This window comes from Aspergillus novofumigatus (assembly GCF_002847465.1).
Source record: "Aspergillus novofumigatus IBT 16806 chromosome Unknown P174scaffold_1, whole genome shotgun sequence".
Classification (NCBI taxonomy): domain Eukaryota; kingdom Fungi; phylum Ascomycota; class Eurotiomycetes; order Eurotiales; family Aspergillaceae; genus Aspergillus; species Aspergillus novofumigatus.
In genome coordinates, this window is record NW_020194274.1 from 132,988 (window position 1) to 160,073 (window position 27,086).

Consider the following 27,086-nt stretch of genomic DNA (forward strand, 5'->3'; position numbering starts at 1 on the left):
TACTTAAGGAAATAACGTTGACTATTCTTCATACTCCGATTTCAACAAACTGTGACGTTTTTCTAGTCCGACGGAGGGGGAAAAAAACATCAAAAAAGTGACCTACGCAGGATTCGAACCTGCAATCTCTTGATCCGTAGTCAAGCGCCTTACCATTGGGCCAGCAGGCCAGGTTATTGTGATTAACAGGCTTTTCTTACTTAATGAACAAGAATTACTCAGACTGCTTGGGCACAAGCTTGAATGCATTTGTGTTGCTCTTCTATGACCTTATGTATAGCTTTGATATTAGTATTTGGTCCACCACGCCGGTCGAAGGTATATTAAATAAATTGCTGCCATTGAGTCAGCTACCTACTTAATTGTCTTGATGTGGATAATCTTGCCTCAGTTTACTTTCGACTGTTCATCCACACATGTTTCTCGTATAATAACTTCCCTCCTTGGCTAGAGGCTAGAGCTAAAGTCCAACTACGCTACCATGAAGCGCCTAAAACGGCTAGAAGACAGCCATATAAGGAACAACGGCTATGTTCTGTGGCTGTTCACGAGACGGTGAAACACCCTAAGCATTTAGTCTCCAGGCACCCTTATTCCTCCATATTTCGCCTTTTTATAGATATGTGTCGTTGGTGTTGAAAGATGGTGCGCAGCTAAGTTGGGATAGTCTGCCATACTTGGTCTCGAGGATGAGACAGATATATAACTCTGCCAGCTCACTAGAGACAATGAGTCTGCGCGATGACAAACTAGCTATCCGGATAGTGCCATCATGGATCCCTCAACATTCATCGACCCTTATCTGACACTTCCTGATCAGTTGGTGCTGCAGGAGCTTCTCAGGAATGAAGACACAAAAAGTATATATCCAATATCCCAATAGTACAACAGACAACTGACCGCGAGTAGGCAAATCTTCAAAAACATCCGACACTGTCCAAACGCTACAGTGTCTGAACAATCCCAAGGAAGTAGGGTTCGATCCGACGGTCTTCCAGTTCTGGGATACCCATCAGTTGCGCACCAATCTGCACCCACCCGCCCGGAAATATGTCCTAGATCCCTATGTCGCCTGGGCTCAGGAAATTGCCCGGTACCCTACAGACGTGGTGATGGTCACTCATCTGTTGATCTATTTTGGAATGTCTATTCCCAGCGCCGTCTGGCTACACTGCTATCACTTCACTTGGATCCACGGGTTGCTGCATTGGATCTTGCATGTCTGGTTCGCAGGCACATACACACTGATGAAGCATCAATATGTCCATATGAACGGCGTTCTCGCTCCAAAGTATCGTATATTCGACAGACTGTTTCCCTACCTCGTGGATCCGCTGGTGGGCCACACCTGGAACTCGTACTACTACCACCACGTCAAGCATCACCATGTCGAGGGCAATGGGCCGGCAGACCTCAACTCGACGATGTGGTACGACCGCGACTCGATCACAGATTTTGCCTGCTACGTTGGCCGCTTCTTTTTTCTCATCTGGCTGGAGCTGCCCCTATATTTTCTGCGGACAGGAAAGCTCAAGTATGCACTCAAGACGGCCCTGTGGGAGGGGAGCAACTACGTCTTCATCTATCTGATGTGGAGATATATCAACCCTCGTGCGGCCTTTTGTGTGTTTATCCTACCACTTTTGACTCTACGACTGGGCCTGATGGCAGGCAATTGGGGACAACACGCTTTTGTGGACCCTGACAATCCGACATCCGACTTTCGGTCGAGCATTACGCTAATCGATGTTGCTGTACGTCCCGTCCCACGTTTCTGTCTTTCTTTGCAAACTAATGATACCATCAGAGTAACCGCTTCTGTTTCAACGACGGCTACCACACCTCCCACCATCTGCACCCGCGTCGCCACTGGCGAGATCATCCCGTGGCCCTGCTGAAAGACCGAGAGCGCTACGCGAACGAAAAAGCGCTCGTCTTCCGAAACATCGACTACCTGATGCTGACCGTCAAGCTGCTACAAAAGGACTACGAGTATCTCGCCAAGTGTATGGTGCCGCTGAGCGCGCAGCAGGCCAATATGACCCTGCAAGAGCGGGCGGATATGTTACGAGGCAGGACGCGGCGCTTTCCGAAGGAACACATTCATGCGTCCAGTGTTTGATGCCGTAGACGGCCTACTTCTTGGCCGTGATATACGGCAACCTCGAGGCCAAGCGTATCACGTATCACATTACTGCAGCCTGATCAGTGCATATTAAAAAGCAGCGATTGGAGGATAATCATGTCGCGAGTAATTGCCGCTACTATTCGTAAGCTTGGTCCCGGTCTATTTATTTTGGCCCGGAGACTTGGCTTGTGGCACAGCCGCCCTGTTCCTGCCTTAGCTGTTGCTTACGCCAGGAACAGCCGTTTAATCTCGTAGCCTAATTAGCCTACTTAGCCTACTCGGACAGTCCGACATAGTACCTTAGCCTACTACTGCATCTCGGCTATTAGTCATGATTACTCCTTATAACTAACTATAGTGCTCGGGATCAAATGCCCCCAACTCAGACCAAGGCTGGCGCATTTTAGGCAGGAGAATTTGAGCCAATGAGGTCTCGGGCTGAACAGCGTGTTCTGTACCGCTAGCAGATTGAGGCTATTATCGGGACAATTATATCTCAGCTAAATTAGCCAAGAGAAGGAGAGAGGCCTGCATGCGTGATAGATAGACTGCTGCCTGATAGCTGCCTGATAGACCGAATGCTCGCTAGGAGCGACATGAACCATCCTATTGTCTTACTCGTGAGAGATAGGAATTTTGTCCAGAAGCAGAAGCAACAACGCGGTCTGTAGTAGTAGAGAATGGAACTAGGTAAACTAAATAACAGCCAATTTCAAGGTGCTGGCATTATACAACTTCCCAAACAAACTGGGAGGATCGCGCGCGAGCCAATCGCTTGGCGCCGCCAACTCGACCACCTCCCCTCCGAAAATAACAGCCACTCGGTCCGTATCCAAGACCGCGGATATCGGACGCACAATGGTGATGCTCGCGCTGTTGGCAGAATCCTCGCGGCTGATTTTCTGTGCCAGCTGATTGGCCTCCCAATCGACGCTGGCCGTCCCTCGGCGAGGATAAGGATCGCACCGGCCCGAACCAAGGCCCGTGCCAGGAATAACAGCCTCTTCTGCCCCACGTTGAAGTGATCGTCGGTCAGGGAGACGTCGATCCCGCTCGAGCCACGGTTTGAGGCTCGACGGTTGGGTCCGAGGCGCTGCCGGATGTGCCGGATGTGCCGGATGTGAGGTGGGGAGTCGGCGGCGATGATGACGATCTCGGCCACACCCATCAGCAGCTCGGCCGTGTGAATAGCATCAGTGACAGTTCCATACCCGCAAATTGCAACCTCTGCAAAGAGGTTAATGATGGTCCCGACGTCTGTTGTCTAGATCTGCCGCTGGGGCGTTCAGGACTGTGTTTACAAGGTATTGTGGAAATGGGCCGAGGCTCGGGCTAGCATCCGCCCAGTCAGTTGCCTACACAATCATCATCCTGTCAGACAAAAAGGGCCAAGAACTCGTACCAAGCGCCGACATCAAGTCGGACAATGGCGAGACCTGCCAGCGCGGCGTAGATTCCCAGATACTCCCCCCGGTGGTCGATCGTATGCTCGTCGCTTAATTGGAGTCATCATTTCACCACGAATTCTGCGGATATTAGTGCCCTTTTTCAACATGGCATAGCGCGTATAAGCGAGTATACACACGCCGTCAACTGAGACCAATGACGAACGGGGCACATGCAATGACAAGGTCGATAGCATACTTGGGGTGGACTGCTCGGACGGAACACTTGTAGATAATCATGCCTCTAGTCCGCCGTTCGCTCCTTGAGGAGTTTCAACCGGAGAGGGCGACATCGACGGTCCCAATGTAGTTTCCTCAGGAGACTTGCTCTTCCCCACGGGTATATTGGGGGGAGGGTTGAGAGCAATCACTTTCTCCATGCATTCACCTTTTTGTAAGTGCCTTCGTCCGCCGGGCGTCCACTGCCTTCGAGAATTATGATGTACTGCTGGTCGGAAAAGATTCCCCGTCGCTGTCAAGGGAAGAAATTCCGACTTGCATTGGTAGTCAGAACGGTAATTGTATCTCCCCGGTTGAGCAGTTCATTGGCACCAAACAAGTCGTGGAAAATGCGCTTTGGTCTTGAGCAATGGAAGGAATACCTCCCAAACAGCAGAGTAAAATGGAACCCATCGCGACAGTCCGTAGCCACTACTGGACCTGGGGCATTCTCAACGGCGATGGAACACATCACTAGCAGTCGTCGAGCCCAGTGGGTGAATTGGACCTGCACACAGCAAGAAGAATAGGACGTAAAGCGGTCTTGGAGTAAAAACTTGCTTCATATTCAAACACAGCGAAAAAAAATAGTGTATATCACGCCTTCTCTATTGTCAGTTCCTGTGGTGCTGGTTGCTGACATCTTACTGTAGTTACTCGCACTATCCACCTGTAGGGCCATACCAAAATAAATGAAGAATTCATGCGTTAATATTGAGACAAATTCTAAGCTTGGCATTTACGGACTGATATGGCTATTCTTAATATAAAAGTTGTGCTGCTACTAAGGTGCTAACGTCTAGTGCTTACATCCCTCCACAGCTGGGGCATTTGTGGCCCTGTTCGGTGTTTCAGCCTCAATAAAAGGACTGGTACGTTGCTCACTGCAGAGAACATGTGCTCCACTTTCAAATCGAGACTCGGTAAAATATGAGGCTTGGTTGAGCAAGAATCAGCACAGCCTGTGTCTTAGCCCTTATCCCTGTCACCCAATTTAACCAAGCCTAACTGAGCAAATGCGGAAATTAAGCTAGACTACAAGCAAAGCAGTCTATTTGAAACCGTCTCTACTTCAGCTATCTACAGCTTACCAATATTCAATGACTCGGAACAATGCGGCAGCCTAACAAGGATCTAATCAACAACCATGTCACTTTGCCCGTCCAAGACTCTTTGACGCTCGACATCCGAGTTCACCCCAGAAAACCTATTCATATAGATCTAATCTCCAGACAGAATTGTCGGGATGCGCTATGACTGGCTCGTTTTCCAGGCAGCACAAAAAGCAGCCCTAATCCTCGCTCTTGATTCCGAAAATAGAATTAGGCAGTGGCCATGGCGGATTGTATGCATCCCAGAAGCGCAACAACAAGACATAACAAGAATTGTATCAACAATTTATATCCAGTTATAAACCAACTTGATTGTCCTTGAAGTATATGGGAATAACCTCTATTCGATTGTTAATCTGGTTTCACCTTTCGCTCTCTATTGTGACTGAATTGCTGGCTGTCATCGATCTTCCATTCTTGTCTTGCTTGCTGGTCAACTTTATTCGATATGCGTATACAGCTTTTATTACCTCTGCTATTGCTCATTTCTGCAATTGGAGTGCTTGCTGTCCCGGCGCCGACTCCTGCGCCGACTCCTGCTCCTACTACGGCCGAGGCCCATGTCGAGCAAAGAGGGACAGAAACAGCCAACGATTATGACCCCCATATTACCATTGAGGTTCCCAAAATCACGATCAAGCCCTTTAGTCTGTCACTGGATCTGCCTTCCGACACCTGCACACCTACCATCACCCCCGATGCGAATGGCTGGGTTCCGGCAACCGAATGCAATGCCCTTTACAACTACTACCCTTCCTTTGGCGCTGCGATTGCCTTTTCCGTTCTTTTTGGTGCCTTGATGGTCACTCATTTTGTCCAGGCCACTGTCTACAAGGCAGGGTTCGCCTGGGTCATCTTGATGAGCGCGGCATGGGAATGTGTAGGATTCGTGGTACGCACGCTGAGTACGCGCGATCAGCAGGACAGTACTCTTGCCACGATCACTCAGTTGTTTATTCTTTTGTCTCCATTGTGTACGCTTTCCTCTCAGATCCCTTCTTCAAACACCTGCTGATCATCTGTCAGGGGTCAATGCATTCGACTACATGGTTCTGGCCCGAATGATCCACTTCTTCGTCCCGGATCGTCGAATAGGCATCTTCAAACCCTCCGTGCTGGCCATGATCTTTGTGGTCCTGGACCTAGGGTCCTTTGTCATCCAATTGATTGGAGGCAGCATGGCCGGACCCGGGGCGGACCACGACACCATGATGAAGGGTATTCACATCTACATGGGCGGAATCGGCATACAGGAATTCTTCATTATTCTCTTCCTCTTCATCGCGATACAATTCCACCGCCAGATGCTCCATCTCGATCGCCAGGGGAGACTCGTTGGACTCAAGGCGAAATGGCGAGGCTTGCTATATGCGTTGTACGCGAGTCTGCTATTCATCACGGTGCGCATCATCTTCCGCCTGGTGGAGTTTTCCTCGGGGAATGACGCGTCAAATCCCATCCCGCAGCATGAGTGGTACATGTACGTTTTTGACGCTGTCCCCATGTGGTTTGCTATTGTGGTTTGGAACGTGGTTCATCCGGGGGCCATCATCAAAGGCCCCGATGCAAAGATGCCGCCAAGCCCTCTGCGCAAGATCTTTTGCTGCGCTTGCTGTTGTTCCTGCTGCAGAAAGCGGAAGAACAAGGACATGCAGAAGATTCCAGATAATGACCACCTAGAAGGCGATGAGATGTTGCCGCTGCGGGAGCGGGCGGCTTCACCATACAGATAATGCTCATCGATTGCTTCTCTGGTAGAATGCTATTTTACCTTTCTTTTCTTCTCAAATATACTGTCCGTCTACATGATTTTATGTATCGGCGTTGTATTCAATTCCTAAAATTGTGACCTTACACCATCAAAGAGACAGGAACAAAAGGTCTGTGGTCTGATTCTTGGATGACTTTCTCCATCATGTATATCTAGAAATATGTCCTTTGTGATACAAATTGAGTCGCTGTACTAGATACACTCTTGTGATAAGGCAGCAACTATCATATATACAGGTGACAGGAATCAGGCAACACTAACAGAACATGAGAAGATTCTCTAGGATCTTCATTATTGCGTACTCGCGTTGAGACCCAGTATATCTCTCACTACCATCCACAAGCAGCTCTGTATCCATGACCGTCATTACCATTCCATCCCTAGCCTCGTCAGTCTAATGCTTATCTACCTTGAAGTTGGAGAGAACTCACCTGCAATCTGTTGGCCACATCACTAACATACGAAGCAGTCGCCCCCTGGGGATCATCCAGATCGTTAAAGTTGATGCTGCCCGAGTTGTAGCCCCGGAGCACATTGTACGGGTTGCCACCGGTGTTGGCCCCAACATTGATGTCGTTGAACCATTGGACAAGACCACCGCCTTGTGCTGTGCCCTGTGTGCCGTCGATGATCATCTGGGTGATGCTTCCCTGTGGATCATTGGGGTTGAAGGACACCGACCCCGCGTAGGCCTGCATCAGCCCGCAGTTTTGGACGCCGTTATTCGTGCAGCCGACGTACACGTTACCACTAGACTGTGAGGTATTAGTCTATGATCAAATAGATTAGAGACCGTGCCATACCTCCTGCATAACTACCGCCAGAATCAACCGAGGATCGACCTTGGCCGCGGCAGACACCTCGACGATGGCATTCCAGATAGCGCCCTGGATGGGACCCGATTCGACCAGTGCCATGGAGGTTTGCTGGTTCAGATCAAACATCGCCGTGAAGCCCATCCAGTTCTGGAACGGCGGGAAGTTGGCAGCCGACCCGCGGAAGCAGTAGTAGTATTCTGGATCCTGGTATCCGGCTGCGCCGTTGGTCAGAGAAGAGCTATACCAGTTCAACCCGTTGCCGGTAACCGCGGCGCTGTTCGCATCGCCGGATCTGCGCCTGCGACTGCTGGAGCCCACATTGTGGAGATACGCGGCGACGACGCCGCCCATCCGCCAGAGTTGTCGCTTTCCTTTGCGGCGGCAACGGTATTCTCGAGGACGATGTTGCTGATCGCCTTGACGTTGGTGCCGTAGAGGTACACCGAGCCAGCCGATGACAGGATGCGGACGGCGTTCGCCTGACAGTCCCCATTACATCCACCGTTGTGGTTGAAAAACGCCCAGACGCAGCCTCCATAGAGGAACAAGTTCGAGGAGCCACGGATGCGCTCAAACAGCGCCATGCGACATCCTGCATCGTTGGCGTCGCAGTTACTGAAGTTGGGGTCGCCGGCAATCAGGTTCGAGGACCATGGCGCAGGGGCCAGATCGGGACTTCCCCAGCCCTGCCAGTAGGGGGTTTCGCTCTGCTGGAAGGCGGAGAAGACGTTCTGGGCGTACTCGAAGTTGTACTGGTAGAGGGTGTGGTGTTCCATGGCCGTTCCGACGAGCCAGGTACCCTTGGTGGCTTCGACGAGGAGACCACGGCCGGTGGCGACGGTGGTTGTCCCGCCGTTGCCGTCGAGGTCGTGGTCTGCGGTCCATCCCCACATGTTCTCGATATACGCCGAGGACGTACTGGTCAGATGCAGCAGGCCCCAGGCGGCTTTGCACTGGTCGGGACTGCCGTAGCAGTTGGTTTGGACTTTGGAGCCGACTGCGCCGCCGATACGGAAATGCGAGTTCCAGAATCCCACGTCGCCAGGAGCTGCTCCGGCAATGTTGACCTCGACCTATCTCCAGTTAGCTGTAGCTTCAAATAAAGCGATGATAGCCTACCAATTTGCAGCCCTGGAGAACATCGGCCACTGTAAACATCATATCTGTGAACTGGGCGACGCCCACGTCGCCTGTATTCCCGACCTTGACCATTGGCGTTGGGGCATTAGGATTCCAAAAGTTGGAACCCGTAGCACTGATCGCCGAGGCGTACGCATCTCCAACAATAATCGAACCAGCGGGGACAAAGATCGTCCCTGTCACAATGTACGTACCGGCTGGGAAGTAGATGATCTTGCAGCCAGCATACTGGGCCAGGATGGCGTTGATGTTGGCCGTGTCGTCGGTGGCGCCGTCTCCCTTGACAGGAAGACCGCTCACAGTCTTGATATTGATAAACTGGCTGGACGAGTACTGAGCGTATGTGGGCGGTGCCATGGTAAAGTACTTGGAGTTGGCTCCGAGAAGAACATTTGCACGAGGCGTGGTGACTCTCGAGCCTTGTGCATGTGTAGGGGTGGTAGCCCCTCCGGAGTACTAGCGTCCTGTGAGCGGCAGATGCAACAAGCCAGAGGGATCGACTCACCATGTTTCCATGCACCCAGGTGTCTGTCACGGAGCCGGAGAGAACCGCATTGTTGTTAAGCGAGACGGTGCTGCCGCTGTTGGTGCACTGCACATTCTCCAGGATGATCGAGTTCTGAGCACTACCACCAGGATTGGAGGAGACGATCATATTACCGAGCGAGCTGCCGCTGGAATCGATGACGGTCAGCGAGCCAGAGATTCCACTGGCATCAATGCCTGTAGCACCGTTTGAGAGGTTGCAGTCCAGACAGACGAGCTGAAATGCGCCGGCCTTTATACCGACGTTGGCCCCGTTAATGGTGATCCCCTTGAGGACCCATTGTTGGCCGCTCAATTCCATGCCAATGGCACCACCATTGAAAGTAAGATCGTTCTGTGGAAGTCAGCAAGTATTCCTGCATAATGATTATCAAACTGACCAGAATGATATTGCTGTTCGAGTCATACTGACTTGTCACGCCAACATGGTTCGAATACGTTGGCATGTTGAAGACGACATTCGTCAGCTGCGTAGCCTGCGAGACAGTCCAATCCAACAGGGTAATCGACTTCGAAGCAGCAACGGCCGTAGAATCAATAATCACGTTTTTGAAGCCAATGTAGAAGTTGATCGTACCGCCCAGGTGGGGGTCTTTTCCGTAGATGATATGATCGTTGGGAAAGTTTGCGTTGGCTTTGAGAGTAGGCGGATTGAGGGCATCGCCCACAATGACCGTACCGACGTATAGCTGCAGACTACTCTCCATCAGGTACGTCCCGGCTGGGAGGTATACGATTGCAGGTTGACCGGTGGTGCCCATGGAGTGGCTAGCACGGTTAGGGCCGTTGGAGGCCCCAGCTATTGGCAGTTAGCACTTCGCGTCTATATACGGGCAAGACAGGGGGTAATACCGTTGATGGCATTCTGAATAGCAGCAGAAGCATCCTTAGCTCCGGTGTTGTCCGCTCCAAAGTCGGTCACCACATTCCGAAAGACCTTGTAGTTATGCTTGTAGGTCGAGTCCAAGAACGACGACTCTCCGTTATGAGTAATTGTCTCCAGCCAGAACTTGCTGGGACTGTCCGGAGTCGGACCTCCACAGCTTGCTCTTTTCTGGCTATCATGGCTTGTGAGGTTTCCCGTAGAGCCTTGAGTAACCGGGTCCCAGGGACGGGCAGTTTTGTTTTGGATTGGAAAAGGAATGGTTCTATATCACTGTCAGATTGAAACATGCTACGTGCGAGAAAAGGCGGCTTACTGTTTATGGGGAACATAGTCAAGAGAGGGAACCCATTGTTCGACATTGAAGGTGCTAAAGTTGGTAGGAGCTTGAAAATGAGTGCCAGCTGGAAAAGCTGTAGAAAGAATGGAGAACGAAAGACTCGAGGCCAGAAGCCAAGCGAACCTCGCCATTGCGACAGAACCAGCCCTGACAGGAGAGAATGAAAAGAGTGTCTGTCCTGGCAATAGCAGATAACCACTACATCTTGGATGTATTTATACATGGAAGCTGGCCTGCCCTCCAGCTAAAGATTCTGAAGAAGCAGTATAGGGGGTCATTTAGCTCAATGACCTGAAGCACTCCGTACCAATCATTGCAGCATTTGTCTGCCATCGGGCGTGGGTTACCCTTCTCGGACAAGCTGAAGGTTTAGTAGACGCATTGTAGAGATGAAGGGTCACTTCGGATGCGACATGGCTGGCACATAATAAGAACGCCGGCACTTAGTGCAGGTACAATGTCACCTCGCTAATCTGAGTTAGGGAATTGGTCTATTGTAACTAGACTCTAACGCTGGGGCATCCACCAATGGAATAGTCAATTGTAGGCCATGAAGCCTCGATATTATTCACGTTTTGTTTGATGGATAGTCTAGTAACCTGTCTCATTCCTCGCTACATAGTCTTTCAAGTAATCATGAATAATATTATCGTTAGCGGCTGACTCTGAAACTAGGTGGAAGGGTCGGCTAGAGAGGAGGCACCGAGATGATTGGTATATTTGGCCCACTGCGGAAATTACGTGCTCATGCTTTCAGCTGAGTCCTATCTAAATAGGCAATTGGTATCAGTTCAAATGTCGGCAATACTGACTCTGGAACTGAGAAAGACAAGCATCATCAAGCATAGCTGGTGCGCTTGGCAGATTTAGGGGATCGACTCCTTTTCATATGGGAAGATGATGATTATGAACAGTGGAGACTGGAGACTGCTGAATAATCAATCAATTGATGCCGCTTTCTTCAGGCTTAATTTCTGCCACCTTTCTCAGGCAGCTCTGCCTCCGTAGCATCTAGATTCAAGACTCCTTTCACCTGGGCAGCTTGGTATGGCTAAGAACAGAGCCTATTCAATGTGTCTCTTTTCTGTTCTCAAATCTAGAATTATGCTGAAAAATAAAGATATAACTGTTAGTCTTGAAGGCACTATTGAGCTAAAAAGTCAGAGATGTCAATATGGCATCTCCTCCTTAAATATAGATAACGGTAATATCTTATGGCTACACCCTGCAGACATAATATTCCCCCTTTAACATCAACACTCAAGAGGCCAATATCAGTAGATCTGAGCTAGAAGATATGTCGTAGTCTAAAGCAGCAGCTGTGCGCCGTTAGGAGAAGAACAAAAAGTGCCACCCTGCGATGGCGAAAACAGCCAAGAAGACCTCCGCAGCCCTACGTCGCATTGACGCAAGACACCATTTAAACCAAACCTGGGAAGAATACTAGCAGCATTCTAGCCTTACCTTTGAATATGATATTGTATTAAAGATGGATCTCGATCATACCACATGGATTCGCTCATGCCTGCTGCTTTTGACGTCACTACTTGGTGACTTGAGACTGTATATATGTAAAGAATGTAAAGAATGTGTAGTGATAAGCTCAACCGACTGAATTTATCAATAATTCTATACAATTGAAAGTTGATACCTGAGCTTGAAAATGGCTGCTTATTCTGGAAATTTTACAAATGGTCGTCGTCCTCAAGCGACCAGGTACGTCTATCGGGAATCCTTTACCAACAGTCTCTCTACTTACAGATTCTCTTCCAGCTCCCGTAACATTGCCTTTCTGAGTATCTTCGCTGTCATCGCCGGTGGCTACCTCGCTTTCCGAGCCCAATCGCCCAGCAAGAACGAGCCATTGGTGTCGAAGAAAGAGGTCGAGGCAATGTACGGCAGTCCGGCAGGTCAGGGCGATCGAGTGGGACGCGGACCCGCTCATCAGCCAAAGGACTAGGGTCGAGGGCCTATTTCTCTTTTGAAATTCAGGCTGTACATATGGCGTTGTCTTGTTCGTTTTCAGGTTGATGAATCGGATTTCTTTGTTGTCTCGTCTTGAAGCATCAGAGTCCGAATGCATGTACCTATTCTCCGAAACTCCGAAAATCCGAGATCTGACCGAAAAGCGTCGACTGATTGATGCTTCTTTATTAATACCGGAATAAACCCCAGAGGCATGTCTTCAATATTAAGTAGCTCTAGAAGACTATTTAATCCTTCCCCGACGCGGTATAGCCATAGTGTCGAGTATTCCATACATCCACCTTTCAATCAAGTGATCAATCCAGACAGTATGGACTCAATAACCTTCCATCACAGCCCAGGTGTGTCGATACATGCCTGTATCTCTCACCCAGCTATCGTTCAGCACAAACCCCTCCTAGTCTTCCTCCACTACTGGGGCGGCTCCTCGTCGACGTGGTACAAACTCACATCGCCAGACTCCCCTACCTCACTCAGCGCATCATATCCAACTCTCGCAATCGACCATCGAGGATGGGGCAAGTCAACCGGACCATCCCAGGATGGTAACACCGCCTACTCGATCTCCTCCATGGCAAAAGACGTTGCTTTGGTCCTGCAACAGCTCGCAGCAGACCAAGACAGGAAAGACGCCCTAAAGCATGGATTCATCCTGATCGGCCACTCAATGGGAGCCAAGGTCGCGATGGCAACTCTAACCACGCTGCCACGCGACCTACTCAACTGCCTCAAAGGGCTAGTCCTAGTCGCTCCGGCGCCCGCGACGCCTCTACTCCTGCCACCGGAAATGCGAGAACAACAGAAAGCGGCGTACCAAAACGCCGAGTCTGTCCGCTGGTCGCTCAACCATATCCTTGCGAACCCGGAGAATCTTGACGAAAAGGATATCGAGATGGTGGTTCGTGACAGCTTGCGAGGGAACGAGTTGGCCAAGAGCGCGTGGCCGACGTATGGTATGGCGGAGGATGTATCCGATGCGCTTCAGCGCGCTCTGGAATCGATGGATAGGGAGAAGCTACGGGTGAATATTCTGGTCGGAGAGTCCGATGTTGTGGAGCCAAAGGACCGGGTGGATAAGGAGGTTCGTCGGTTTTTGGAGCGCAGTGGGATCCAGGTATCGATGACGAGCGTCCCCGGTGTGAAGCATTTGCTGCCGCTTGAATGTCCGGAGGCGCTTTTACAGGAGATTTCCAAGTTCTCATAGCGTAAGATGGTAGTATAGTGGCTATAACATTCAATAAGACAGCTTTAGCTATCGAGTCGCTATCGTATTCTTATCATCTAATCATTACCAGCGTTAGAAATGTATGACAGAGAAACGCCGCCAACACCATGCGACAGGACAAGAACATATCCAGAAGACAAGCAATCGTTTACGACTGTTCCGACCTGCTGATCAACGACGCAATCACCGCAGCTCCCACACTCGATCCATCCACGGCAGGAATCAACCGGATCGGATCCGGGGTATCAGCCGGCCACTCCAGGATCTCCCGCAGCGCCCCGATAGCCCTCTCCGGGAAGCATGGATACTTGTTGAACACAGATCCATCCACAGCGACATGACAGCTTTCCAACCCCCGCTTCTTCATGATCGCCGCGATGCCACACGCGTATAACCTCGCCGATCGCAAGGAAATCATGTGCGCCAGGTCGTAGCAGAAGCGTAGCTCGGACGGGGAAGGCGTGATTGACAGCGTCTTCTCAAAGGTATCTTTGGCTGTCCGCAGATCTCCGGAATCGTCGCTCTCGATAGTCGCCAGGAAACAGCAGTCCAGAACATACGGCTCGTTTAGTTTGGAGGAATTCTGACCGTCAAAGATCGCCTTGCGATTGTGGAGATCCAGCAGGATGAGCCGGAAGATCTCACCCAGGTAGAATCCCGCAACCATCTTCTCGTATCGCTGCTGACCGGGTCGGGGTGAGGCGCGGTCGATCTCGGCGTCGTAGTCGGTAAAAGGGAGCACTCGCTGGCTGTTATCAAAGGCGCCGTACTCGCAGTTGATGGCCATGAATGCGTCGTCGGGGAGATGCTGATCGGCCAGTTTCGGGATCTGGGAGCATCGCTCCATGTACGCTGCGTTACTGCCTGTGCCGAAGATGCTACCGATTTCGGTCTTGGAGTCGACGTAAGAAGAAGCCATCAGGGTACCGACTGTGTCGTTGACCAAGGCGACGATCTTAGAAGGGAGACCCTATTCAAGTTAATATCAACCCTTTATGCAGAGGTGCTGAAGCAGCACCGACCTTCTCCTTGAGAGCCTTCTGCAGCTCAGCAACAACGTCTGCCCCCTCGACACCCTTAATGTCAAATCCTTTAGTCCATCGCTGGAGGATGCCATGCGAGATGGATGTTTGGGTGACAGGGTAGGAAAATGTAAAGGCGAGAGGTGTCTCGGCAAGCTCCTTCTGCGAGATTGAATAGCGATCGACAAACTGCTGCAGACAATCGGCAATGTAGTGCCACAGTTGCTCTGCCGTTCCGGACTTCAAGGACTTGGGAATCTTGTTGTCCATCTGGACGACGTCATACTTGCCCGCAGTGCCGTTGAGTGTCACTTTGCAGACGCGAAAGTTGGTGCCTCCCATGTCCATCGTGAAGAAGGCTCCCTTTTCGTCGCCGCGGGGCAGTTGCATTACCCATGTTGGGTTCATTGGCTGTTTGTTCTAGTTAGTCTGTGCCCTAGCAGGTAGAAAGTAGGCTTTAATGACATACAATGTCGCCGCCTTGGCCACTGAGCCCTGAAACCTATTAGCATTCATGTCTTGAGACAGTCAGGAAATGCGATTCGTACTTACCAACTTCAAGTTCATGGACAAAGTGGTCAGTAATCTGCTTTAGCTTGGCAGAATCAACAGTTAAGAGTTCCCGCAGCCTCGTGAATTCATCCTGAAGTGCATCCCCGGTCACCTTCCGGGCCAGGGGAGGAGTAGGTGCTGGCAGACAGTTAGCCATTTCTCGTCGCTTCAGTCTGAGGCGCAGACATACGGCTTGTAACAACCACCGACGCGGTAGTGGACATGATGTCTGTGTTAGAGGGCTCTGGTGCAAAGGAGCTCTGGGAGAAGGGACACTCTGGCCGGGGTGAATGTCGAGGGCTTTGATTTATGGTGAAGGAAGGACGAAGAACTCTGCGCTAAAAAAGGAAATGCGTTGAACTTGGCTGTATAGACGCGTGACCGTCCGGGTGGTTCTTTTATATTCTATTTCTATTCCTTCGGTGTAGATAGCATGATTATTCGCCCTACGCTATTGCAGTATTCCTGATGTCAGCTATCCAACTATTCCACCAAGCACATAACCGGACAATAGCATGGTGGTGGCCATGACCTCCATGATAAAGACCCATTAATGGATCCTTCCGTCACCATGGCATATACAGCACAGTTCTCAGGGAAAATCAACTCCGGCCACCCACTCTTGATCATGGTTCCGCCAATGTAGTACTCAGTTTTTGCCCCTGCAACGGAGGTCCCTGAACCGATTGTCTGTACATCAACGGGATGACGTATTGGCTGCCAAGACCGCCACTCAACATATTCAGAGGGCAGGATGAAAGTATTCCACCTGGACGAACACTCAGTTCTCCATCGCCGGTGAGCCTGAGGTAGGCTAGACTCAGAAATGTCAGAGACAGCCTCGAACAACCTAGGAGACAGAGAGGTGGACTCTTCCAGGCAATTCTAGCCCCCGAATATACTGGTAGCCAAGGAGGCCATGGGAACGATCTGATTGGATGAGAATCAGAATTCAAGGCATCTGATTGGCGTCGCGTTATCACGCTGGTCAGGTGTTACGTCATTAGCCAATCATGTCAATCACTTCCCAGTTTCTATAACTACCTTATCTTTTCCAGGATCACTCCTTCTTTATATATGCCTTACAGGGACACTCCGGTCTTATCTACTCCGTAAGGTCAGCCAGAAAACTTAAGGTCAAGACGGGTGACGTATTCATCCAATTAGGACTCGGAAGCACCTGACCGTAGTAGATATCTTCTGGATGATTCTATCAGGAGTCAATGTCTGATAGCTAGGCTATACTATGCATGTTATACGGTGTAGCCTTCAAAGGTATCTCAGAAAGGGGAGAAGTGCTATACAGTGAGGACTAGGGAGTAAGGCGCTGGAACCTATGCTGCAGACTTAGTATAGGACGCATCTCCCAACAGCCCATAAGTCGATGATCGGTATTTAATCAACAGGAGGTACAGCAGCACACAGATTGACTACTACTAGTTATCTAGTGGGTAATAGATGCTCATGGATTAGGAATCAGTTCGTCTATGTGTGGTATTACTGCAAATCTATCATATCATAAGTATCTGAATTACTGATATAATAATGGCTCACTTGAGCTTGTCATAATACCATCGACAGTCCAAATGATAGACAAATCATTATGTATAAAAATAGTAAAATTGGCCCAGGGTAGATGCATGGGATGCTGGCGAGCTTCGTCTCCTCTTCAAATAAAGAGATTGATATCAGATAGCTCTAGCGCTTCTGGCTCATTGTTGTCTCTGGCTGTAGGATACGCTGAACAGCCAGACACCAAAATCCCCAGTGCCTGACTGCGGCAATATATGACGAGCTGTTCTTTACGGTATAAATGAGGTATATTTTGCTATGAATCAAGTCGTTCCAAAACATCCTGTGGCAGCTCTTGCATGATAACCCTGCATCTCCCATCCATAAACCAGTCAAGGTGAGCGTACATGTTTCGGTTGTGGCTGCTTCTTATTCTGCCACAAAGCTTGTCAACATAGACTGACAGCCTGAAGACAAGCATATCAGTAATGAGTTGCGAATCAATGATATTAGGCTATATTCATGCCTTCTCCATCAGACCACAGTGGAGCCGGATATACGAAGACCCACAACCCCTCACTGTGGGATATTGTCGAGGTACATATCGCCAAAGCCTTGCATTTCACGAGCTGTACGATCGATCATGATACTAAAGGTTGATGAGAGAAGTGTTTTAGACGTGTTAACCAAATAATCCGAATATGTTAAACAACCCATTGATAGCAGAATCAGCTCAGTTACCTAGGTAATCATTTCAGCTGAGATCACACTCCGAGCGTAACTATCAACACCGAAAAGAGAAATGATATCCCATCGCAGAGATCACCCCGCACTCTCATTTTTCAGTTTGCGGGGTTAACTGAAGTATTCCCCTTCGGCTTTCCTCCCGAAGCCTCTCAAGGGGCGAACGATGTCGATCCTTGCATACATCCCAAGCAACTGATGTCACACAACATCAGAATCAGCCTATTTCATTCCTGGCGGATAAATTTCCGCAGAAGCCTTAAATACCTTGCATTTGACTGCGAGATCAGGACCATAACAATGGCCAACCGCGATGATGGTGTCTATCAAACGTTGGCTACTCGGCTTCTGCGCCGTGTCCACGGTATGGGCGAACCCCATACAAACCCGCGAGGAGGGCTATGTGATGCCCAACTCGAGCGGCTTCCGCATGCAGCATGGCTTTGAGACTGTGCTCGTCCAGCCATTTGGCTACGACGGGTTTCGCGTGCGCGCCTGGCCCTATCGTCCGCCCACTGGCAACGAGGTCAGCTTCATCTACGACCCGCCTCTCGAGGGTTTCGAGGATGGAAAGGCCCATGGCTTGGACTTTGACACTGCGTTCAATGGCAATCGGACGGTCGCCATTCGAAATGGCAAGATAGTTGTCCGTACGTCCGGTTGGGGTGGGAACCCGGGGGCTACCGGCTGGCCTTTTACCGGGTGGAAAATGACGGGTCGGAGACGCTGCTTACGAACGAGTATGCGCCTCTCAAGTCGGTCAATCCCAGGTACTACTTCTGGCGCGGACCAGGGAGCGAGTTCTCTGCGGAATTCTCGTTCAGCTCGACGCCGGACGAGCAGATCTACGGCACGGGCACGCAGCAGGATCATATGGTCAATAAGAAGGGTTCTGTGATCGATCTGATCAACTTCAACACGCATATCCCGACGCCGGTGTTTGTGAGTAACAAGGGCTACGGCTTTGTGTGGAACATGGCGTCCCAGGGCCGGATGGAGTTTGGAGTCTTGCGGACCAAGTTCACGGCCGAGTCGGCGACTGTGGTCGACTATGCAATAGTCGCTGCGGAGCGAGGTGACTACGATACACTCCAGCGTCGGCTGTCGGCACTGACAGGTCGTGCGCCCACGCCTCCCGAGGCCTCGCTCGGTTACATCCAGTCGAAGCTGCGGTACGAGAACCAAACCGAGGTGGAGCTGCTGGCTCAGCGGTTCAAAGACCACAACATCCCGGTCTCCATGATCGTCATCGACTACCAATCCTGGGCTCACCAGGGAGACTGGGCATTGGACCCTCGCCTCTGGCCGGATGTGGCGCCCATGGCGAAGAAAGTCAAGGATCTCACAGGCGCAGAGATGATGGCGTCTCTCTGGCCCAGCGTAGCCGACAACAGTGAAAACTACCTGGAACTCATCGCGAAAGGGCTACTATCCGCTACACGATCCGGCCCCGGCACCACCGACTCCTGGAACGGGTCTTACATTCGGAACATCGACTCAACGAACCCGGCCGCTCGGGCGTTTCTCTGGAAGACGCTGAAACGCAACTACTACGACAAGGGCATCAAGAACTTCTGGATTGACCAAGCCGACGGCGGCGCGCTAGGCGAAGCCTACGAGAACAACGGACAGAGCTCCTACATCGAGTCCATCCCATTCGCGCTGCCCAACGTCCTCTACGCCGCAGGCACCCAGCTCAGCGCAGGCAAGCTGTACCCTTGGGCGCACCAGCAGGCCATCGAAGAGGGATACCGCAACGCCACCGGCACGAAAATGGGTGAAGCATGCGACCACATCAGCCTGAGCCGCTCGGGATACATTGGTTCCCAGCGCTTCTGCAGCATGATCTGGTCGGGGGATACGACTTCCGTGTGGGATACGCTGGCCGTGCAGGTTGCCAGTGGCCTCTCAGCGGCTGCAACGGGGTGGGGATGGTGGACGATGGATGCAGGAGGGTTCCAGGCTGACCCGACGGTGACGTGGAGCGCGAACATCGACACGCCCGAGTACCGCGAGTTGTACGTGCGGTGGTTCCAGTGGGCGACATTCCTGCCGTTTATGCGAACACATGGGTCGAGGAAGTGCAATGTCCAGAATGCGTACACGTGCAACAACGAACCGTGGTCGTATGGCGAGGAGAACACGCCCATCATTGTGTCGTATATCCAGCTGCGGTATCAGCTCAAGACGTACATCCAGGCTGTGTTTGAGCAGTTTCATCAAACGGGGATGTCGATTATGAGGCCACTCTATATGGATTTCGAGCGGACAGATCCGCAGATCGCGAAGATGACGCGGGAGAATGTCAATGCAACTACCCAGCAGTACATGTTTGGCCCGAGGCTGCTTGTTACCCCAGTCACGTTGCCCAATGCTACCGAGTGGGAGGTGTATTTGCCGCAGACGGGCCAGGATGAGACAAAGCCGTGGACGTACTGGTGGACGAATCAGACATATGCTGGTGGACAGACAGTGACCGTCCCGGCCCCGATCGAGCATATTCCGTTGTTTTACCTGGGTAGGAGGGAGGATATAATGAGTGGAGGTGTGTTCTAGATGCGGCAACTTAATCATGTTGGAACTGTCTACGGACTCATCGCCCTACTGCTTAATGTGACTGACGAGGAACGAGGCGATAGAGATGACCCAGGCCTTGCTTGTATTGACTAGTCATCATCTCATGCATTCCATCACTTACTACATCACTTGCACCTCGTAGTCTCATTTGCTCGTCTGCTCTCTCAGTCCGTCACTACCACCCTGTAGCTTCAGGCGTAGGCATAGCCGCCACCGACTCGGGCACCGCCATAGCAGCCATGACATTCGCCTCAGCCGCGGGCGTAGGTTGAACCTTCACGTCCCCCGTCAAAGGCACCAAAGTCACAGGCGGGATATACCAGTGCGCATCACACTCGGTCCACAGCGCATCAATCTGGCGGACCGCCTCGGGAAGATCCAAGAAAGGCATGTAATCATCCCGGATCAGCGTGCAGGAAGGATCGTACAGCGGACACTGCGATCCTCCGCGGTACTGTGGCCAGGGAATCAGCGGCATGGTATAATTGCCGACCTCCTGCGGCATGAACTCGGCGAAATTGAACGGATACGCAGTCCCGATGGTGGGGTACTTTGCGTTGCGGTGATTGCGGACCGAAGACACGCTGACGGGATCCACGGCGATGATGGTGTCGGTGTGCGTGTCCCCGCATTGGCTTCCGGGATGGGCGCGCCGGTTACTCCAGGCGTAGATGGAGGTAAATGAAACGTAGATGCTTGGGGAGACGAGGGTCTGCCCGTTGACTACGGCGGTATTGGGGCCGTTTCCGGTTGGTGTAGCAGGGATGGTGGTGCCGCTCTGCAGACATAGATCGCCACCAGCGGTGGTCACGGGCCAGTAGAAGACGGTTGCCGTGCCGGGGAGGAAGTGGCAGTTTGTGCAGGGGTCTTCGGGGTAGGACCGTGTTGTCGAGGGACAGCTATACGGTGGGATGGGGCTCTTGGTGTCGCCTGGAGTGACGGTGGTGACAGTGTCGTAGTACGAACTGGACAGTTCCCTATACGTCGACCAGATCGGAATGCATTCTTGCGTGTTGAGGTCGCAGTCGGGCGCTCGCGGCTCCCGGTAGAGCTCAACCGTATTCGTGAAGGTGGTGGTGTAAGTGCTACATGGTCCTGTACCGGGATAGTAGGATGTCACGGTCTCACGAGGGCCCAGCGCGCGTGGAATACCGTCGCAAAGGGTCGTCACAGGTCCTGTATGAGTATCCGGGTATCTCTCCAGCGACGAAGAGGTTCTGCAGGCCCCCTCGCTGGTTGGATATGGGTCATAGGAGATACTCGTCGCTGTTGGGCCTAGCGAGCGTAGTCCGGTGGACCGGCCATAGTATTCAACCCACTTCGCATTGCAGGTTACAACCGGCGCTTCGGGGCCGGTTGTTGGTCCATAGAAGTAGTCTGTATATGTGGGCCAGAAGATGGATGTGTTGGAGATAATCAACCACTGGCCACTGGTCGACGATGGCTCGCCGGTGGGTGATGGGCGGATCGTGATGGAACTGGCCGTGACAGCCAGACATAAGGCTGAACTGGTCAGAGCTATTTCATCATTGTGGATGAGGATACCTACCAATGTGTCCCTGAAGGACAGCAAGCAGTAGAGTCCAGAGCATGATTGCTGATTATCAGTTGCTTGCTCACTGGACTTGCTCTCAGAGAAAGACAGCCTTTTTATACACTCACTCGGCCACACCCCGCTATTCTTCAGCGGTCTGCGTAGCGATGTCTGGGTAGCGATGTCACATTGATCTTGATCCACTCAAGACATATGTAGTAGTGTGATTGGGGGGCAGCTAAAATCTCACATCTAGAACATGCAGACTCGCCACCAAGCCATTCGATATGGGCCCATTGCCAAGTCTTTACCTGCAGATCCGACACAGCCCGACATCCGGGATTGGCCAGGATTCAGTTTGCCCACAGGACCTCGTATATCCAGCCTAGCTTCAGCAGTACAGCTCGCCATGAATCAGTCGATTCAAACTTTGATTACTGAACTCTATGTGTTTGGAAAAGAGTCTGCCCATGTCAAAATGCCGGCAGATTCTAAAACATGGCAGTATGTACGCTACCCCTTGAATTGCACACTCCATTTCTTAAAGGGCTGATAATATAGGCAAAACAGGTAATGCAGTAAGTGGAGTAACGCTGAAGCATTCAATACTAGCTAGATTCATACTATGCCTTACACCAGGTCAGTAGGCAATCCAAATGTCTTTTCCGGCGCCCCGAGAACGCCTGACAGACTTTGCAGATCTCCTCTGATGGTGCACTCATGAGAATAATAGAACGCCTGTAGGCAAATTGAAGCGAGTGATTGGAGGTGTCTTCACTGACAGTGAGTGCAGTCAGTCATAATCCTTTCCTTTCTTCTGCGCAGTGTACAGTACCTTTCTATGGAGTAATCGCACGCCCCCAACTTTGGAATGTGCCTCCAGTTCCGAGTTCTTCTTCCCCGCGGCTAATCCTTTCTCGCTCGTCGTTATCAGACGAGCATTTCAGGCCCTCCATTTGACAGACTTGACGAACGAGAGTTGCGCTGTCGATCTCATAGGCGACTTGTCCGGTTCTGTTGGTCTATCGGGAAGTGAAATCTGTAGGATGCAGCTCGCTTCTCGCAATGGGACAGTCGAGTACCAGGTCTGTAGTGCACGAAGCCGTGTTGGTGCACTCGCTGGCAGAAAGGACAGCGGACGTAGACACTCGAAGCGTTCCAGTCGAGGACATCAATATCAATAATGCGTGTGTTCGACATTCTGCCGTTCCAGTGGACCGATAAGCTCCACACAGTTTGATTCAAATCCGATGTTGTAGGGTTGGTGTCTTCCAGCAAATCTGGAGTAGAGCAGGTGTACGTCTTGGTCTGAGCCGTGGAGCTGTATGTCTTATATAAAGCATATTTCTTTCAGAGCGATGAGGCCTGCAAAAAGATACTACTACGGCAAGAGCCGCCTTCTACCTTGTAGTAAGTGATTATCTGCCAATCAGTTTGCCTGTAGGCACTGCATATTCACAATGTTCCTGCGGCGCCATGCCATGCACCACAGCCACAATATGCGCCACACAAGTCGTTTATTGGGGTTCCTGTATTCCCAGGTAACACGACCATATTCTGCTCTTTAATCTTGCCATGAGGCTGGCTATAGAAGAGATAGTTTACCACTAACCACTGATTTACGTTGCCTGCTGGATTACGACACTGCTGTCCTGTACTTTGCGGGCATTTTCCATCTAACTGATTTGCCTCTACTCTAATACATATGGATTATACCTATTTGTGTTTGCTCCTATTGACAGACAAAGGAGGATGCTCTACATAAGGACATCTTAGCTAGTGGTAACTATCCTACGAACAGCAACCCTCATCCTTTACGGTTCTCGGCTCCTGACAGAGAAACAAGGAGCTCTGCAGGACCACTTTTAGGCGAAGAGTGACAATATCCAAAGGATCCTGAAGAATGTCTATGCTTATACTACGAGAACTGACAATTCTCAATGTCTTTCTTTGATGTTTGACATAGAGGCCTTTGCATTTGCATAAAGATATAGGGAAACGTATCGTGATAGGGCAAAGCCTATATCAATGCATATATCGCTCACACCTGAACACAAAAGAACAGAGCAATCCTGCAACTTATATCCCAAAGTGATTGAAGCCGACTACGCACAGTAATCACTGTTTCCTGGACCACCATCTTTGCAGCCATTTCGGCAAGCCTGCGTAAACTTGATATTGCCAAAGACATCGTTACAGTAGAAAAGGATATTTTCGGCAGTTGGGTTGTAAGTGGAAGGCGATCTCGCTTTCGCATTTGTGTCTGATCTGGTACTCGTAGTTCCCCTAAGTTGATGAATAGTTATGTATATGGACACATTTTCCGATAGGATACTAGCCAAGATCGAAAAGGGTCGGTCCACAGTAGTTAAGGCCCCTTTTACAGCCCCTCCCACGGACACGACCAGAAAGAGCAGCCATTGTGAGGATTGTAGAGAGCTTCATTGTTTACACTGCGTGCATCTTGCCACTCCCGCCGTCCCTGGAGGCCATATCCTAGCTTCAGTTCTAAGAAGTATGTTATAGCTAGATATACATAGTAACAAGTTCATTCGTCCTTGGATCTTCCAACATAAAGGCAGCCACAGCTAACATGAAAGTATTGTATAAATAGAGTTTGCTCTTACAAGGATTTAGGGCCTGTAATTTCCTCTGAATAGTAATAGCGAGTTAGAACACACAGATATAGTTCACATAAATGATTCGGATGTTATCACAAAGGTCTTATACCATGTTATGACATATCCATGCCTTCGAGTCAGCCCCCGCATTCGTCACGGGTAGCGAGACTAAATTGCGGGGAGATGGCTGAAGAATCCTAAGGAAGCTAAGCTCGTCCTCAGATGCAAACATTCGCCAATAATCTGGCCAGTTGGACGGATAAAAACGACGAGAATGTCCTCGTTCCGGCTCGTCGGGGGAACTGGCCGAAATTTGATTGCTCGTTACCCTTTTGATCACGGACGTCGATGAATACCCCAATCCTGAAAACTCAGATATTGGACGCCACGCGTCTTTCCACCAATGAGTCTTCTTCAGTGGCTTTTAATGCAGAGACATCAGAGTCTATATATTTCGAGGGGAGTCTCGTCAGGGTCCATCGCCTGAGACAACGGCCACCGTATAAACTTTCTCTCATCTTCCAGCCTTGTGCCCGTTATTTGGCCTTCCATAATGTTGCACATATCGATCGTGTCATTGACTGTTTCCTTGGCTCTGGCACTTGGTGCCAACGCCCAAGCAGCATTATACGCTCAGTGTGGTGGTCAAGGCTACTCGGGTCCTACCTCGTGCGTCGCTGGAGCTGTCTGTAAAGTTTGGAACCCGTGGTACTGTACGTCTGTTGCAAATACTACTATTGAAGATAGATCAATCCTGATCGACAACACTTAGCTCAATGCGTCCCTGGAACAAGTACTGCACCGAGTACTACAACAACCACAACGACCACAACGACCACAACAACTAACACCGCCACACCCACCGGAGTAAAGTACTTCATCACTTTGTGAGTCACCCTCAACTTCATACCGAAAGTTCTTGTACTCATCAAGTTAGTGGTGACTCCTACTCGCAGACGGGATTCAATATCAATGGCACCAAACCGTCCGCCGAGAATCCCCTCGGGAACCCCACTTTGCCAGGATGGACGACGACTGGAGGCTTGAACTGGATCGGGTTCCTCGTCTCGAAATATAATACGTCCCTGACTCTGTCATACAATTTTGCCTATGGTGGAGCGACGACCAACGCCAGCCTTGTTGCTCCATTTACCTCTACTGTCCTTAGCTTCATCGATCAGGTCACCGAGTTCACCAACAGCATCGCCTTGAAGCCCTCTTATGCGCCGTGGACCAGCGAGAATACTCTCGTGGGCGTCTGGATGGGCGTGAATGACGTTGGCAACTCATACTGGCAGTCCAGTATTGACGAACTTCTCATCAAGATCATGGATAGCTACTTTGGGCAGCTGCAAATTCTCTACAACGCTGGAGTGCGGAACTACGTGCTACTCGGTGTTCCTCGTAAGTCTTGCTTCTGTTTGACATCACCGATAATTCTAATACTTCTACAGCAATCAACCGCTCCCCACTCATGCTTTCCCAAGGCACCAGTGCCACTACCGCGGAAGCGGCAGTGATCGCAAAGTACAACAACCTGATCGCGACATATCTCGCTAACTTCAAGTCCAAGAACAGCGGTGTCACAGCGACAATCGTGGATACGCAGGCGCCATTCAATAAGGCATTGGATAATCCCACGGCCTATGGTGCGCCCAATGCTACCTGCTATAACAGCGATGGTACCAGCTGTCTGTGGTTCAATGACTACCACCCTGGCGTTGCAATCCAGAACCTCACGGCACAGGCTGTGGCTTCTGCGCTGAAGGGATCGTTTTTCTAGGGTACCTTCACAGCCGTGAATGGATAACGCCATCATTTTGCCGAGGTGCCTCTTATACGACTGTATATACTCCGTTGAGATAATATGCGAACCCAGTCGCAGCTTTACATAAGCTATTCAGCCTTCTGGCATAATAATGTTTGATCGGTACGCAAATGTAGAGAGATCTTGGATCCCTCGGTGATGAAATACACTTCCACTTAGACCTGGTCACTGCCACGATCAGAGAGGCTTCCGAATTCCTCATTGGTATGGACTGAACAATGAAACCTCACCCACTCAACCACCGAGAATTTGGCAGTATCATCCATTTGATCTCTGTACTTTCGAGGGCCATTAACTCTTCCATTATCGTACAATGAATCCACCAAGGCACAGCTGATATGTCCTACAGGGTTCAAATAGCAAGGCACGCCATACTGTCTCAGTCTTCAGTGCCTGAAATCCAGCTGGATCAGCCGCTTTCTGACAAGTTCACAGGTGATCACATCTGCTCATGACAGTCCCTTTATATATTGACCGGTGAGCAATGGGCGTTACTGGCCTGGGTCCAGGCCATCATGGATCATCATCCGCATAACCAAGATCACCATTGCAAACTGGTATCTTGCCTGGTTGCACCCTTGGACAGCTGTAAATCTACTACCCGTACCAAAGATACATGTGATCTCTCTTGAATTGCATATATGTTACTCTCAGTGTCTTATTCTGGTTAGGAGAAGGCATTGTACTTACTACGTATTATTTGTGAGCGATCCTTGCACAATAGTAAGCGAATTTCAATTATGGCCATAGCATGAACTAAGGAACAAGGACTACCTGGAGCCTTTGATCAAGGTGAGCTTTACGGCGTATCGGAATTCCTAACCCGAGGTGTCCATTGGGTCACCATCTAAGCTGATCGCCTCAGCGGCAGCCAATTCTAGGAAAGGCAGCTGCTGTTGGATGGTGTCACAAACCTGCTGCAAGTTAGAAGGCACCCAGTGATCTTCCATATCTTTAAGCGCCACTTTAACCCAGTATCTCCCGCCGTTCACGAGCTTATTGAGTTGATGCTCCATCCAAGCATCCCAGCAGTCGAGAAGATCCAAGTCTTTGATCTTGTCCTTGAATGAGGATGTGATTCCT

At 50.6% G+C, this 27,086-nt stretch overlaps 11 protein-coding genes and 1 non-coding gene across 12 annotated transcripts; 7 read left to right on the forward strand and 5 right to left on the reverse strand.

Annotated features, from left to right (window-relative positions):
- Positions 1-98: 98 nt before the first annotated feature.
- P174DRAFT_t25 lies at positions 99-170 on the reverse strand. Its single transcript has one exon. It is a non-coding gene; the product is annotated as a tRNA-Arg (tRNA).
- Positions 171-772: 602 nt separating this feature from the next.
- On the forward strand, positions 773-2,122 carry P174DRAFT_361768 (uncharacterized protein; the record flags this gene model as incomplete). The annotated part of the gene is made up of 3 exons (XM_024821807.1): positions 773-860; positions 907-1,754; positions 1,808-2,122. 3 exons carry the CDS (start codon positions 773-775, stop codon positions 2,120-2,122), a joined length of 1,251 nt encoding a protein of 416 aa, XP_024686509.1.
- Positions 2,123-2,734: 612 nt separating this feature from the next.
- P174DRAFT_455715 (uncharacterized protein) lies at positions 2,735-3,813 on the reverse strand (the record flags this gene model as incomplete). The annotated part of the gene is given in 5 exon segments (XM_024829351.1): positions 2,735-2,823; positions 2,877-2,930; positions 2,950-3,039; positions 3,095-3,281; positions 3,736-3,813. The coding sequence occupies 5 exon segments, from the start codon at positions 3,811-3,813 to the stop codon at positions 2,735-2,737; spliced, it is 498 nt and encodes a 165-aa protein (XP_024686510.1).
- A 1,428-nt stretch (positions 3,814-5,241) lies between these two features.
- Positions 5,242-6,861, forward strand: P174DRAFT_398415 (RTA1 domain-containing protein). Its single transcript, XM_024823835.1, has 2 exons — positions 5,242-5,878; positions 5,931-6,861. Exons 1-2 carry the CDS (start codon positions 5,353-5,355, stop codon positions 6,635-6,637), a joined length of 1,233 nt encoding a protein of 410 aa, XP_024686511.1. The 5' UTR covers positions 5,242-5,352; the 3' UTR covers positions 6,638-6,861.
- A 143-nt stretch (positions 6,862-7,004) lies between these two features.
- Positions 7,005-10,533, reverse strand: exg9 (putative exo-beta-1,3-glucanase; the record flags this gene model as incomplete). The annotated part of the gene is made up of 9 exons (XM_024830918.1): positions 7,005-7,055; positions 7,107-7,430; positions 7,479-7,708; positions 7,747-8,566; positions 8,613-9,089; positions 9,139-9,513; positions 9,560-9,978; positions 10,032-10,327; positions 10,379-10,533. 9 exons carry the CDS (start codon positions 10,531-10,533, stop codon positions 7,005-7,007), a joined length of 3,147 nt encoding a protein of 1,048 aa, XP_024686512.1.
- Positions 10,534-12,015: 1,482 nt separating this feature from the next.
- On the forward strand, positions 12,016-12,538 carry P174DRAFT_446635 (uncharacterized protein). The gene is made up of 2 exons (XM_024828611.1): positions 12,016-12,118; positions 12,176-12,538. The coding sequence occupies exons 1-2, from the start codon at positions 12,066-12,068 to the stop codon at positions 12,360-12,362; spliced, it is 240 nt and encodes a 79-aa protein (XP_024686513.1). The 5' UTR covers positions 12,016-12,065; the 3' UTR covers positions 12,363-12,538.
- A 65-nt stretch (positions 12,539-12,603) lies between these two features.
- P174DRAFT_436356 (alpha/beta fold hydrolase) lies at positions 12,604-13,614 on the forward strand. The gene has a single exon (XM_024826019.1). It carries the CDS (start codon positions 12,699-12,701, stop codon positions 13,590-13,592), a length of 894 nt encoding a protein of 297 aa, XP_024686514.1. The 5' UTR covers positions 12,604-12,698; the 3' UTR covers positions 13,593-13,614.
- A 147-nt stretch (positions 13,615-13,761) lies between these two features.
- P174DRAFT_415707 (putative hexokinase) lies at positions 13,762-15,411 on the reverse strand (the record flags this gene model as incomplete). The annotated part of the gene is made up of 5 exons (XM_024824433.1): positions 13,762-14,583; positions 14,636-15,046; positions 15,105-15,130; positions 15,188-15,325; positions 15,378-15,411. 5 exons carry the CDS (start codon positions 15,409-15,411, stop codon positions 13,762-13,764), a joined length of 1,431 nt encoding a protein of 476 aa, XP_024686515.1.
- Positions 15,412-17,474: 2,063 nt separating this feature from the next.
- P174DRAFT_508309 (glycosyl hydrolase, family 31) lies at positions 17,475-19,999 on the forward strand (the record flags this gene model as incomplete). The annotated part of the gene is made up of 2 exons (XM_024831445.1): positions 17,475-18,089; positions 18,167-19,999. Exons 1-2 carry the CDS (start codon positions 17,757-17,759, stop codon positions 19,997-19,999), a joined length of 2,166 nt encoding a protein of 721 aa, XP_024686516.1. The 5' UTR covers positions 17,475-17,756.
- Positions 20,000-20,195: 196 nt separating this feature from the next.
- Positions 20,196-21,612, reverse strand: P174DRAFT_415709 (uncharacterized protein; the record flags this gene model as incomplete). The annotated part of the gene is made up of 2 exons (XM_024824434.1): positions 20,196-21,523; positions 21,570-21,612. The coding sequence occupies 2 exons, from the start codon at positions 21,610-21,612 to the stop codon at positions 20,196-20,198; spliced, it is 1,371 nt and encodes a 456-aa protein (XP_024686517.1).
- A 201-nt stretch (positions 21,613-21,813) lies between these two features.
- P174DRAFT_499695 (uncharacterized protein) lies at positions 21,814-22,898 on the forward strand (the record flags this gene model as incomplete). The annotated part of the gene is made up of 5 exons (XM_024830919.1): positions 21,814-22,058; positions 22,102-22,132; positions 22,171-22,193; positions 22,288-22,337; positions 22,380-22,898. 5 exons carry the CDS (start codon positions 21,814-21,816, stop codon positions 22,736-22,738), a joined length of 708 nt encoding a protein of 235 aa, XP_024686518.1. The 3' UTR covers positions 22,739-22,898.
- Positions 22,899-24,728: 1,830 nt separating this feature from the next.
- P174DRAFT_455722 (putative cellulose-binding GDSL lipase/acylhydrolase) lies at positions 24,729-25,958 on the forward strand (the record flags this gene model as incomplete). Its single annotated transcript, XM_024829352.1, has 4 exons — positions 24,729-24,883; positions 24,948-24,980; positions 25,044-25,579; positions 25,630-25,958. 4 exons carry the CDS (start codon positions 24,729-24,731, stop codon positions 25,956-25,958), a joined length of 1,053 nt encoding a protein of 350 aa, XP_024686519.1.
- Between the last annotated feature and the right edge of the window lie 1,128 nt (positions 25,959-27,086).

What these genes read in the sequence shown, in the direction of transcription:
- P174DRAFT_398415 (XM_024823835.1), top strand. Translation starts at nt 5,353, where the DNA reads ATGCGTATACAGCTTTTATTACCTCTGCTATTGCTCATTTCTGCAATT. An exon ending in TATTCTTTTGTCTCCATTGT is followed by an intron (nt 5,879 to 5,930) that starts GTACGCTTTCCT and finishes ATCATCTGTCAG; the next exon opens with GGGTCAATGCATTCGACTAC.
- P174DRAFT_446635 (XM_024828611.1), top strand. Translation starts at nt 12,066, where the DNA reads ATGGCTGCTTATTCTGGAAATTTTACAAATGGTCGTCGTCCTCAAGCG. An exon ending in CGTCGTCCTCAAGCGACCAG is followed by an intron (nt 12,119 to 12,175) that starts GTACGTCTATCG and finishes ATTCTCTTCCAG; the next exon opens with CTCCCGTAACATTGCCTTTC.
- P174DRAFT_436356 (XM_024826019.1), top strand. Translation starts at nt 12,699, where the DNA reads ATGGACTCAATAACCTTCCATCACAGCCCAGGTGTGTCGATACATGCC.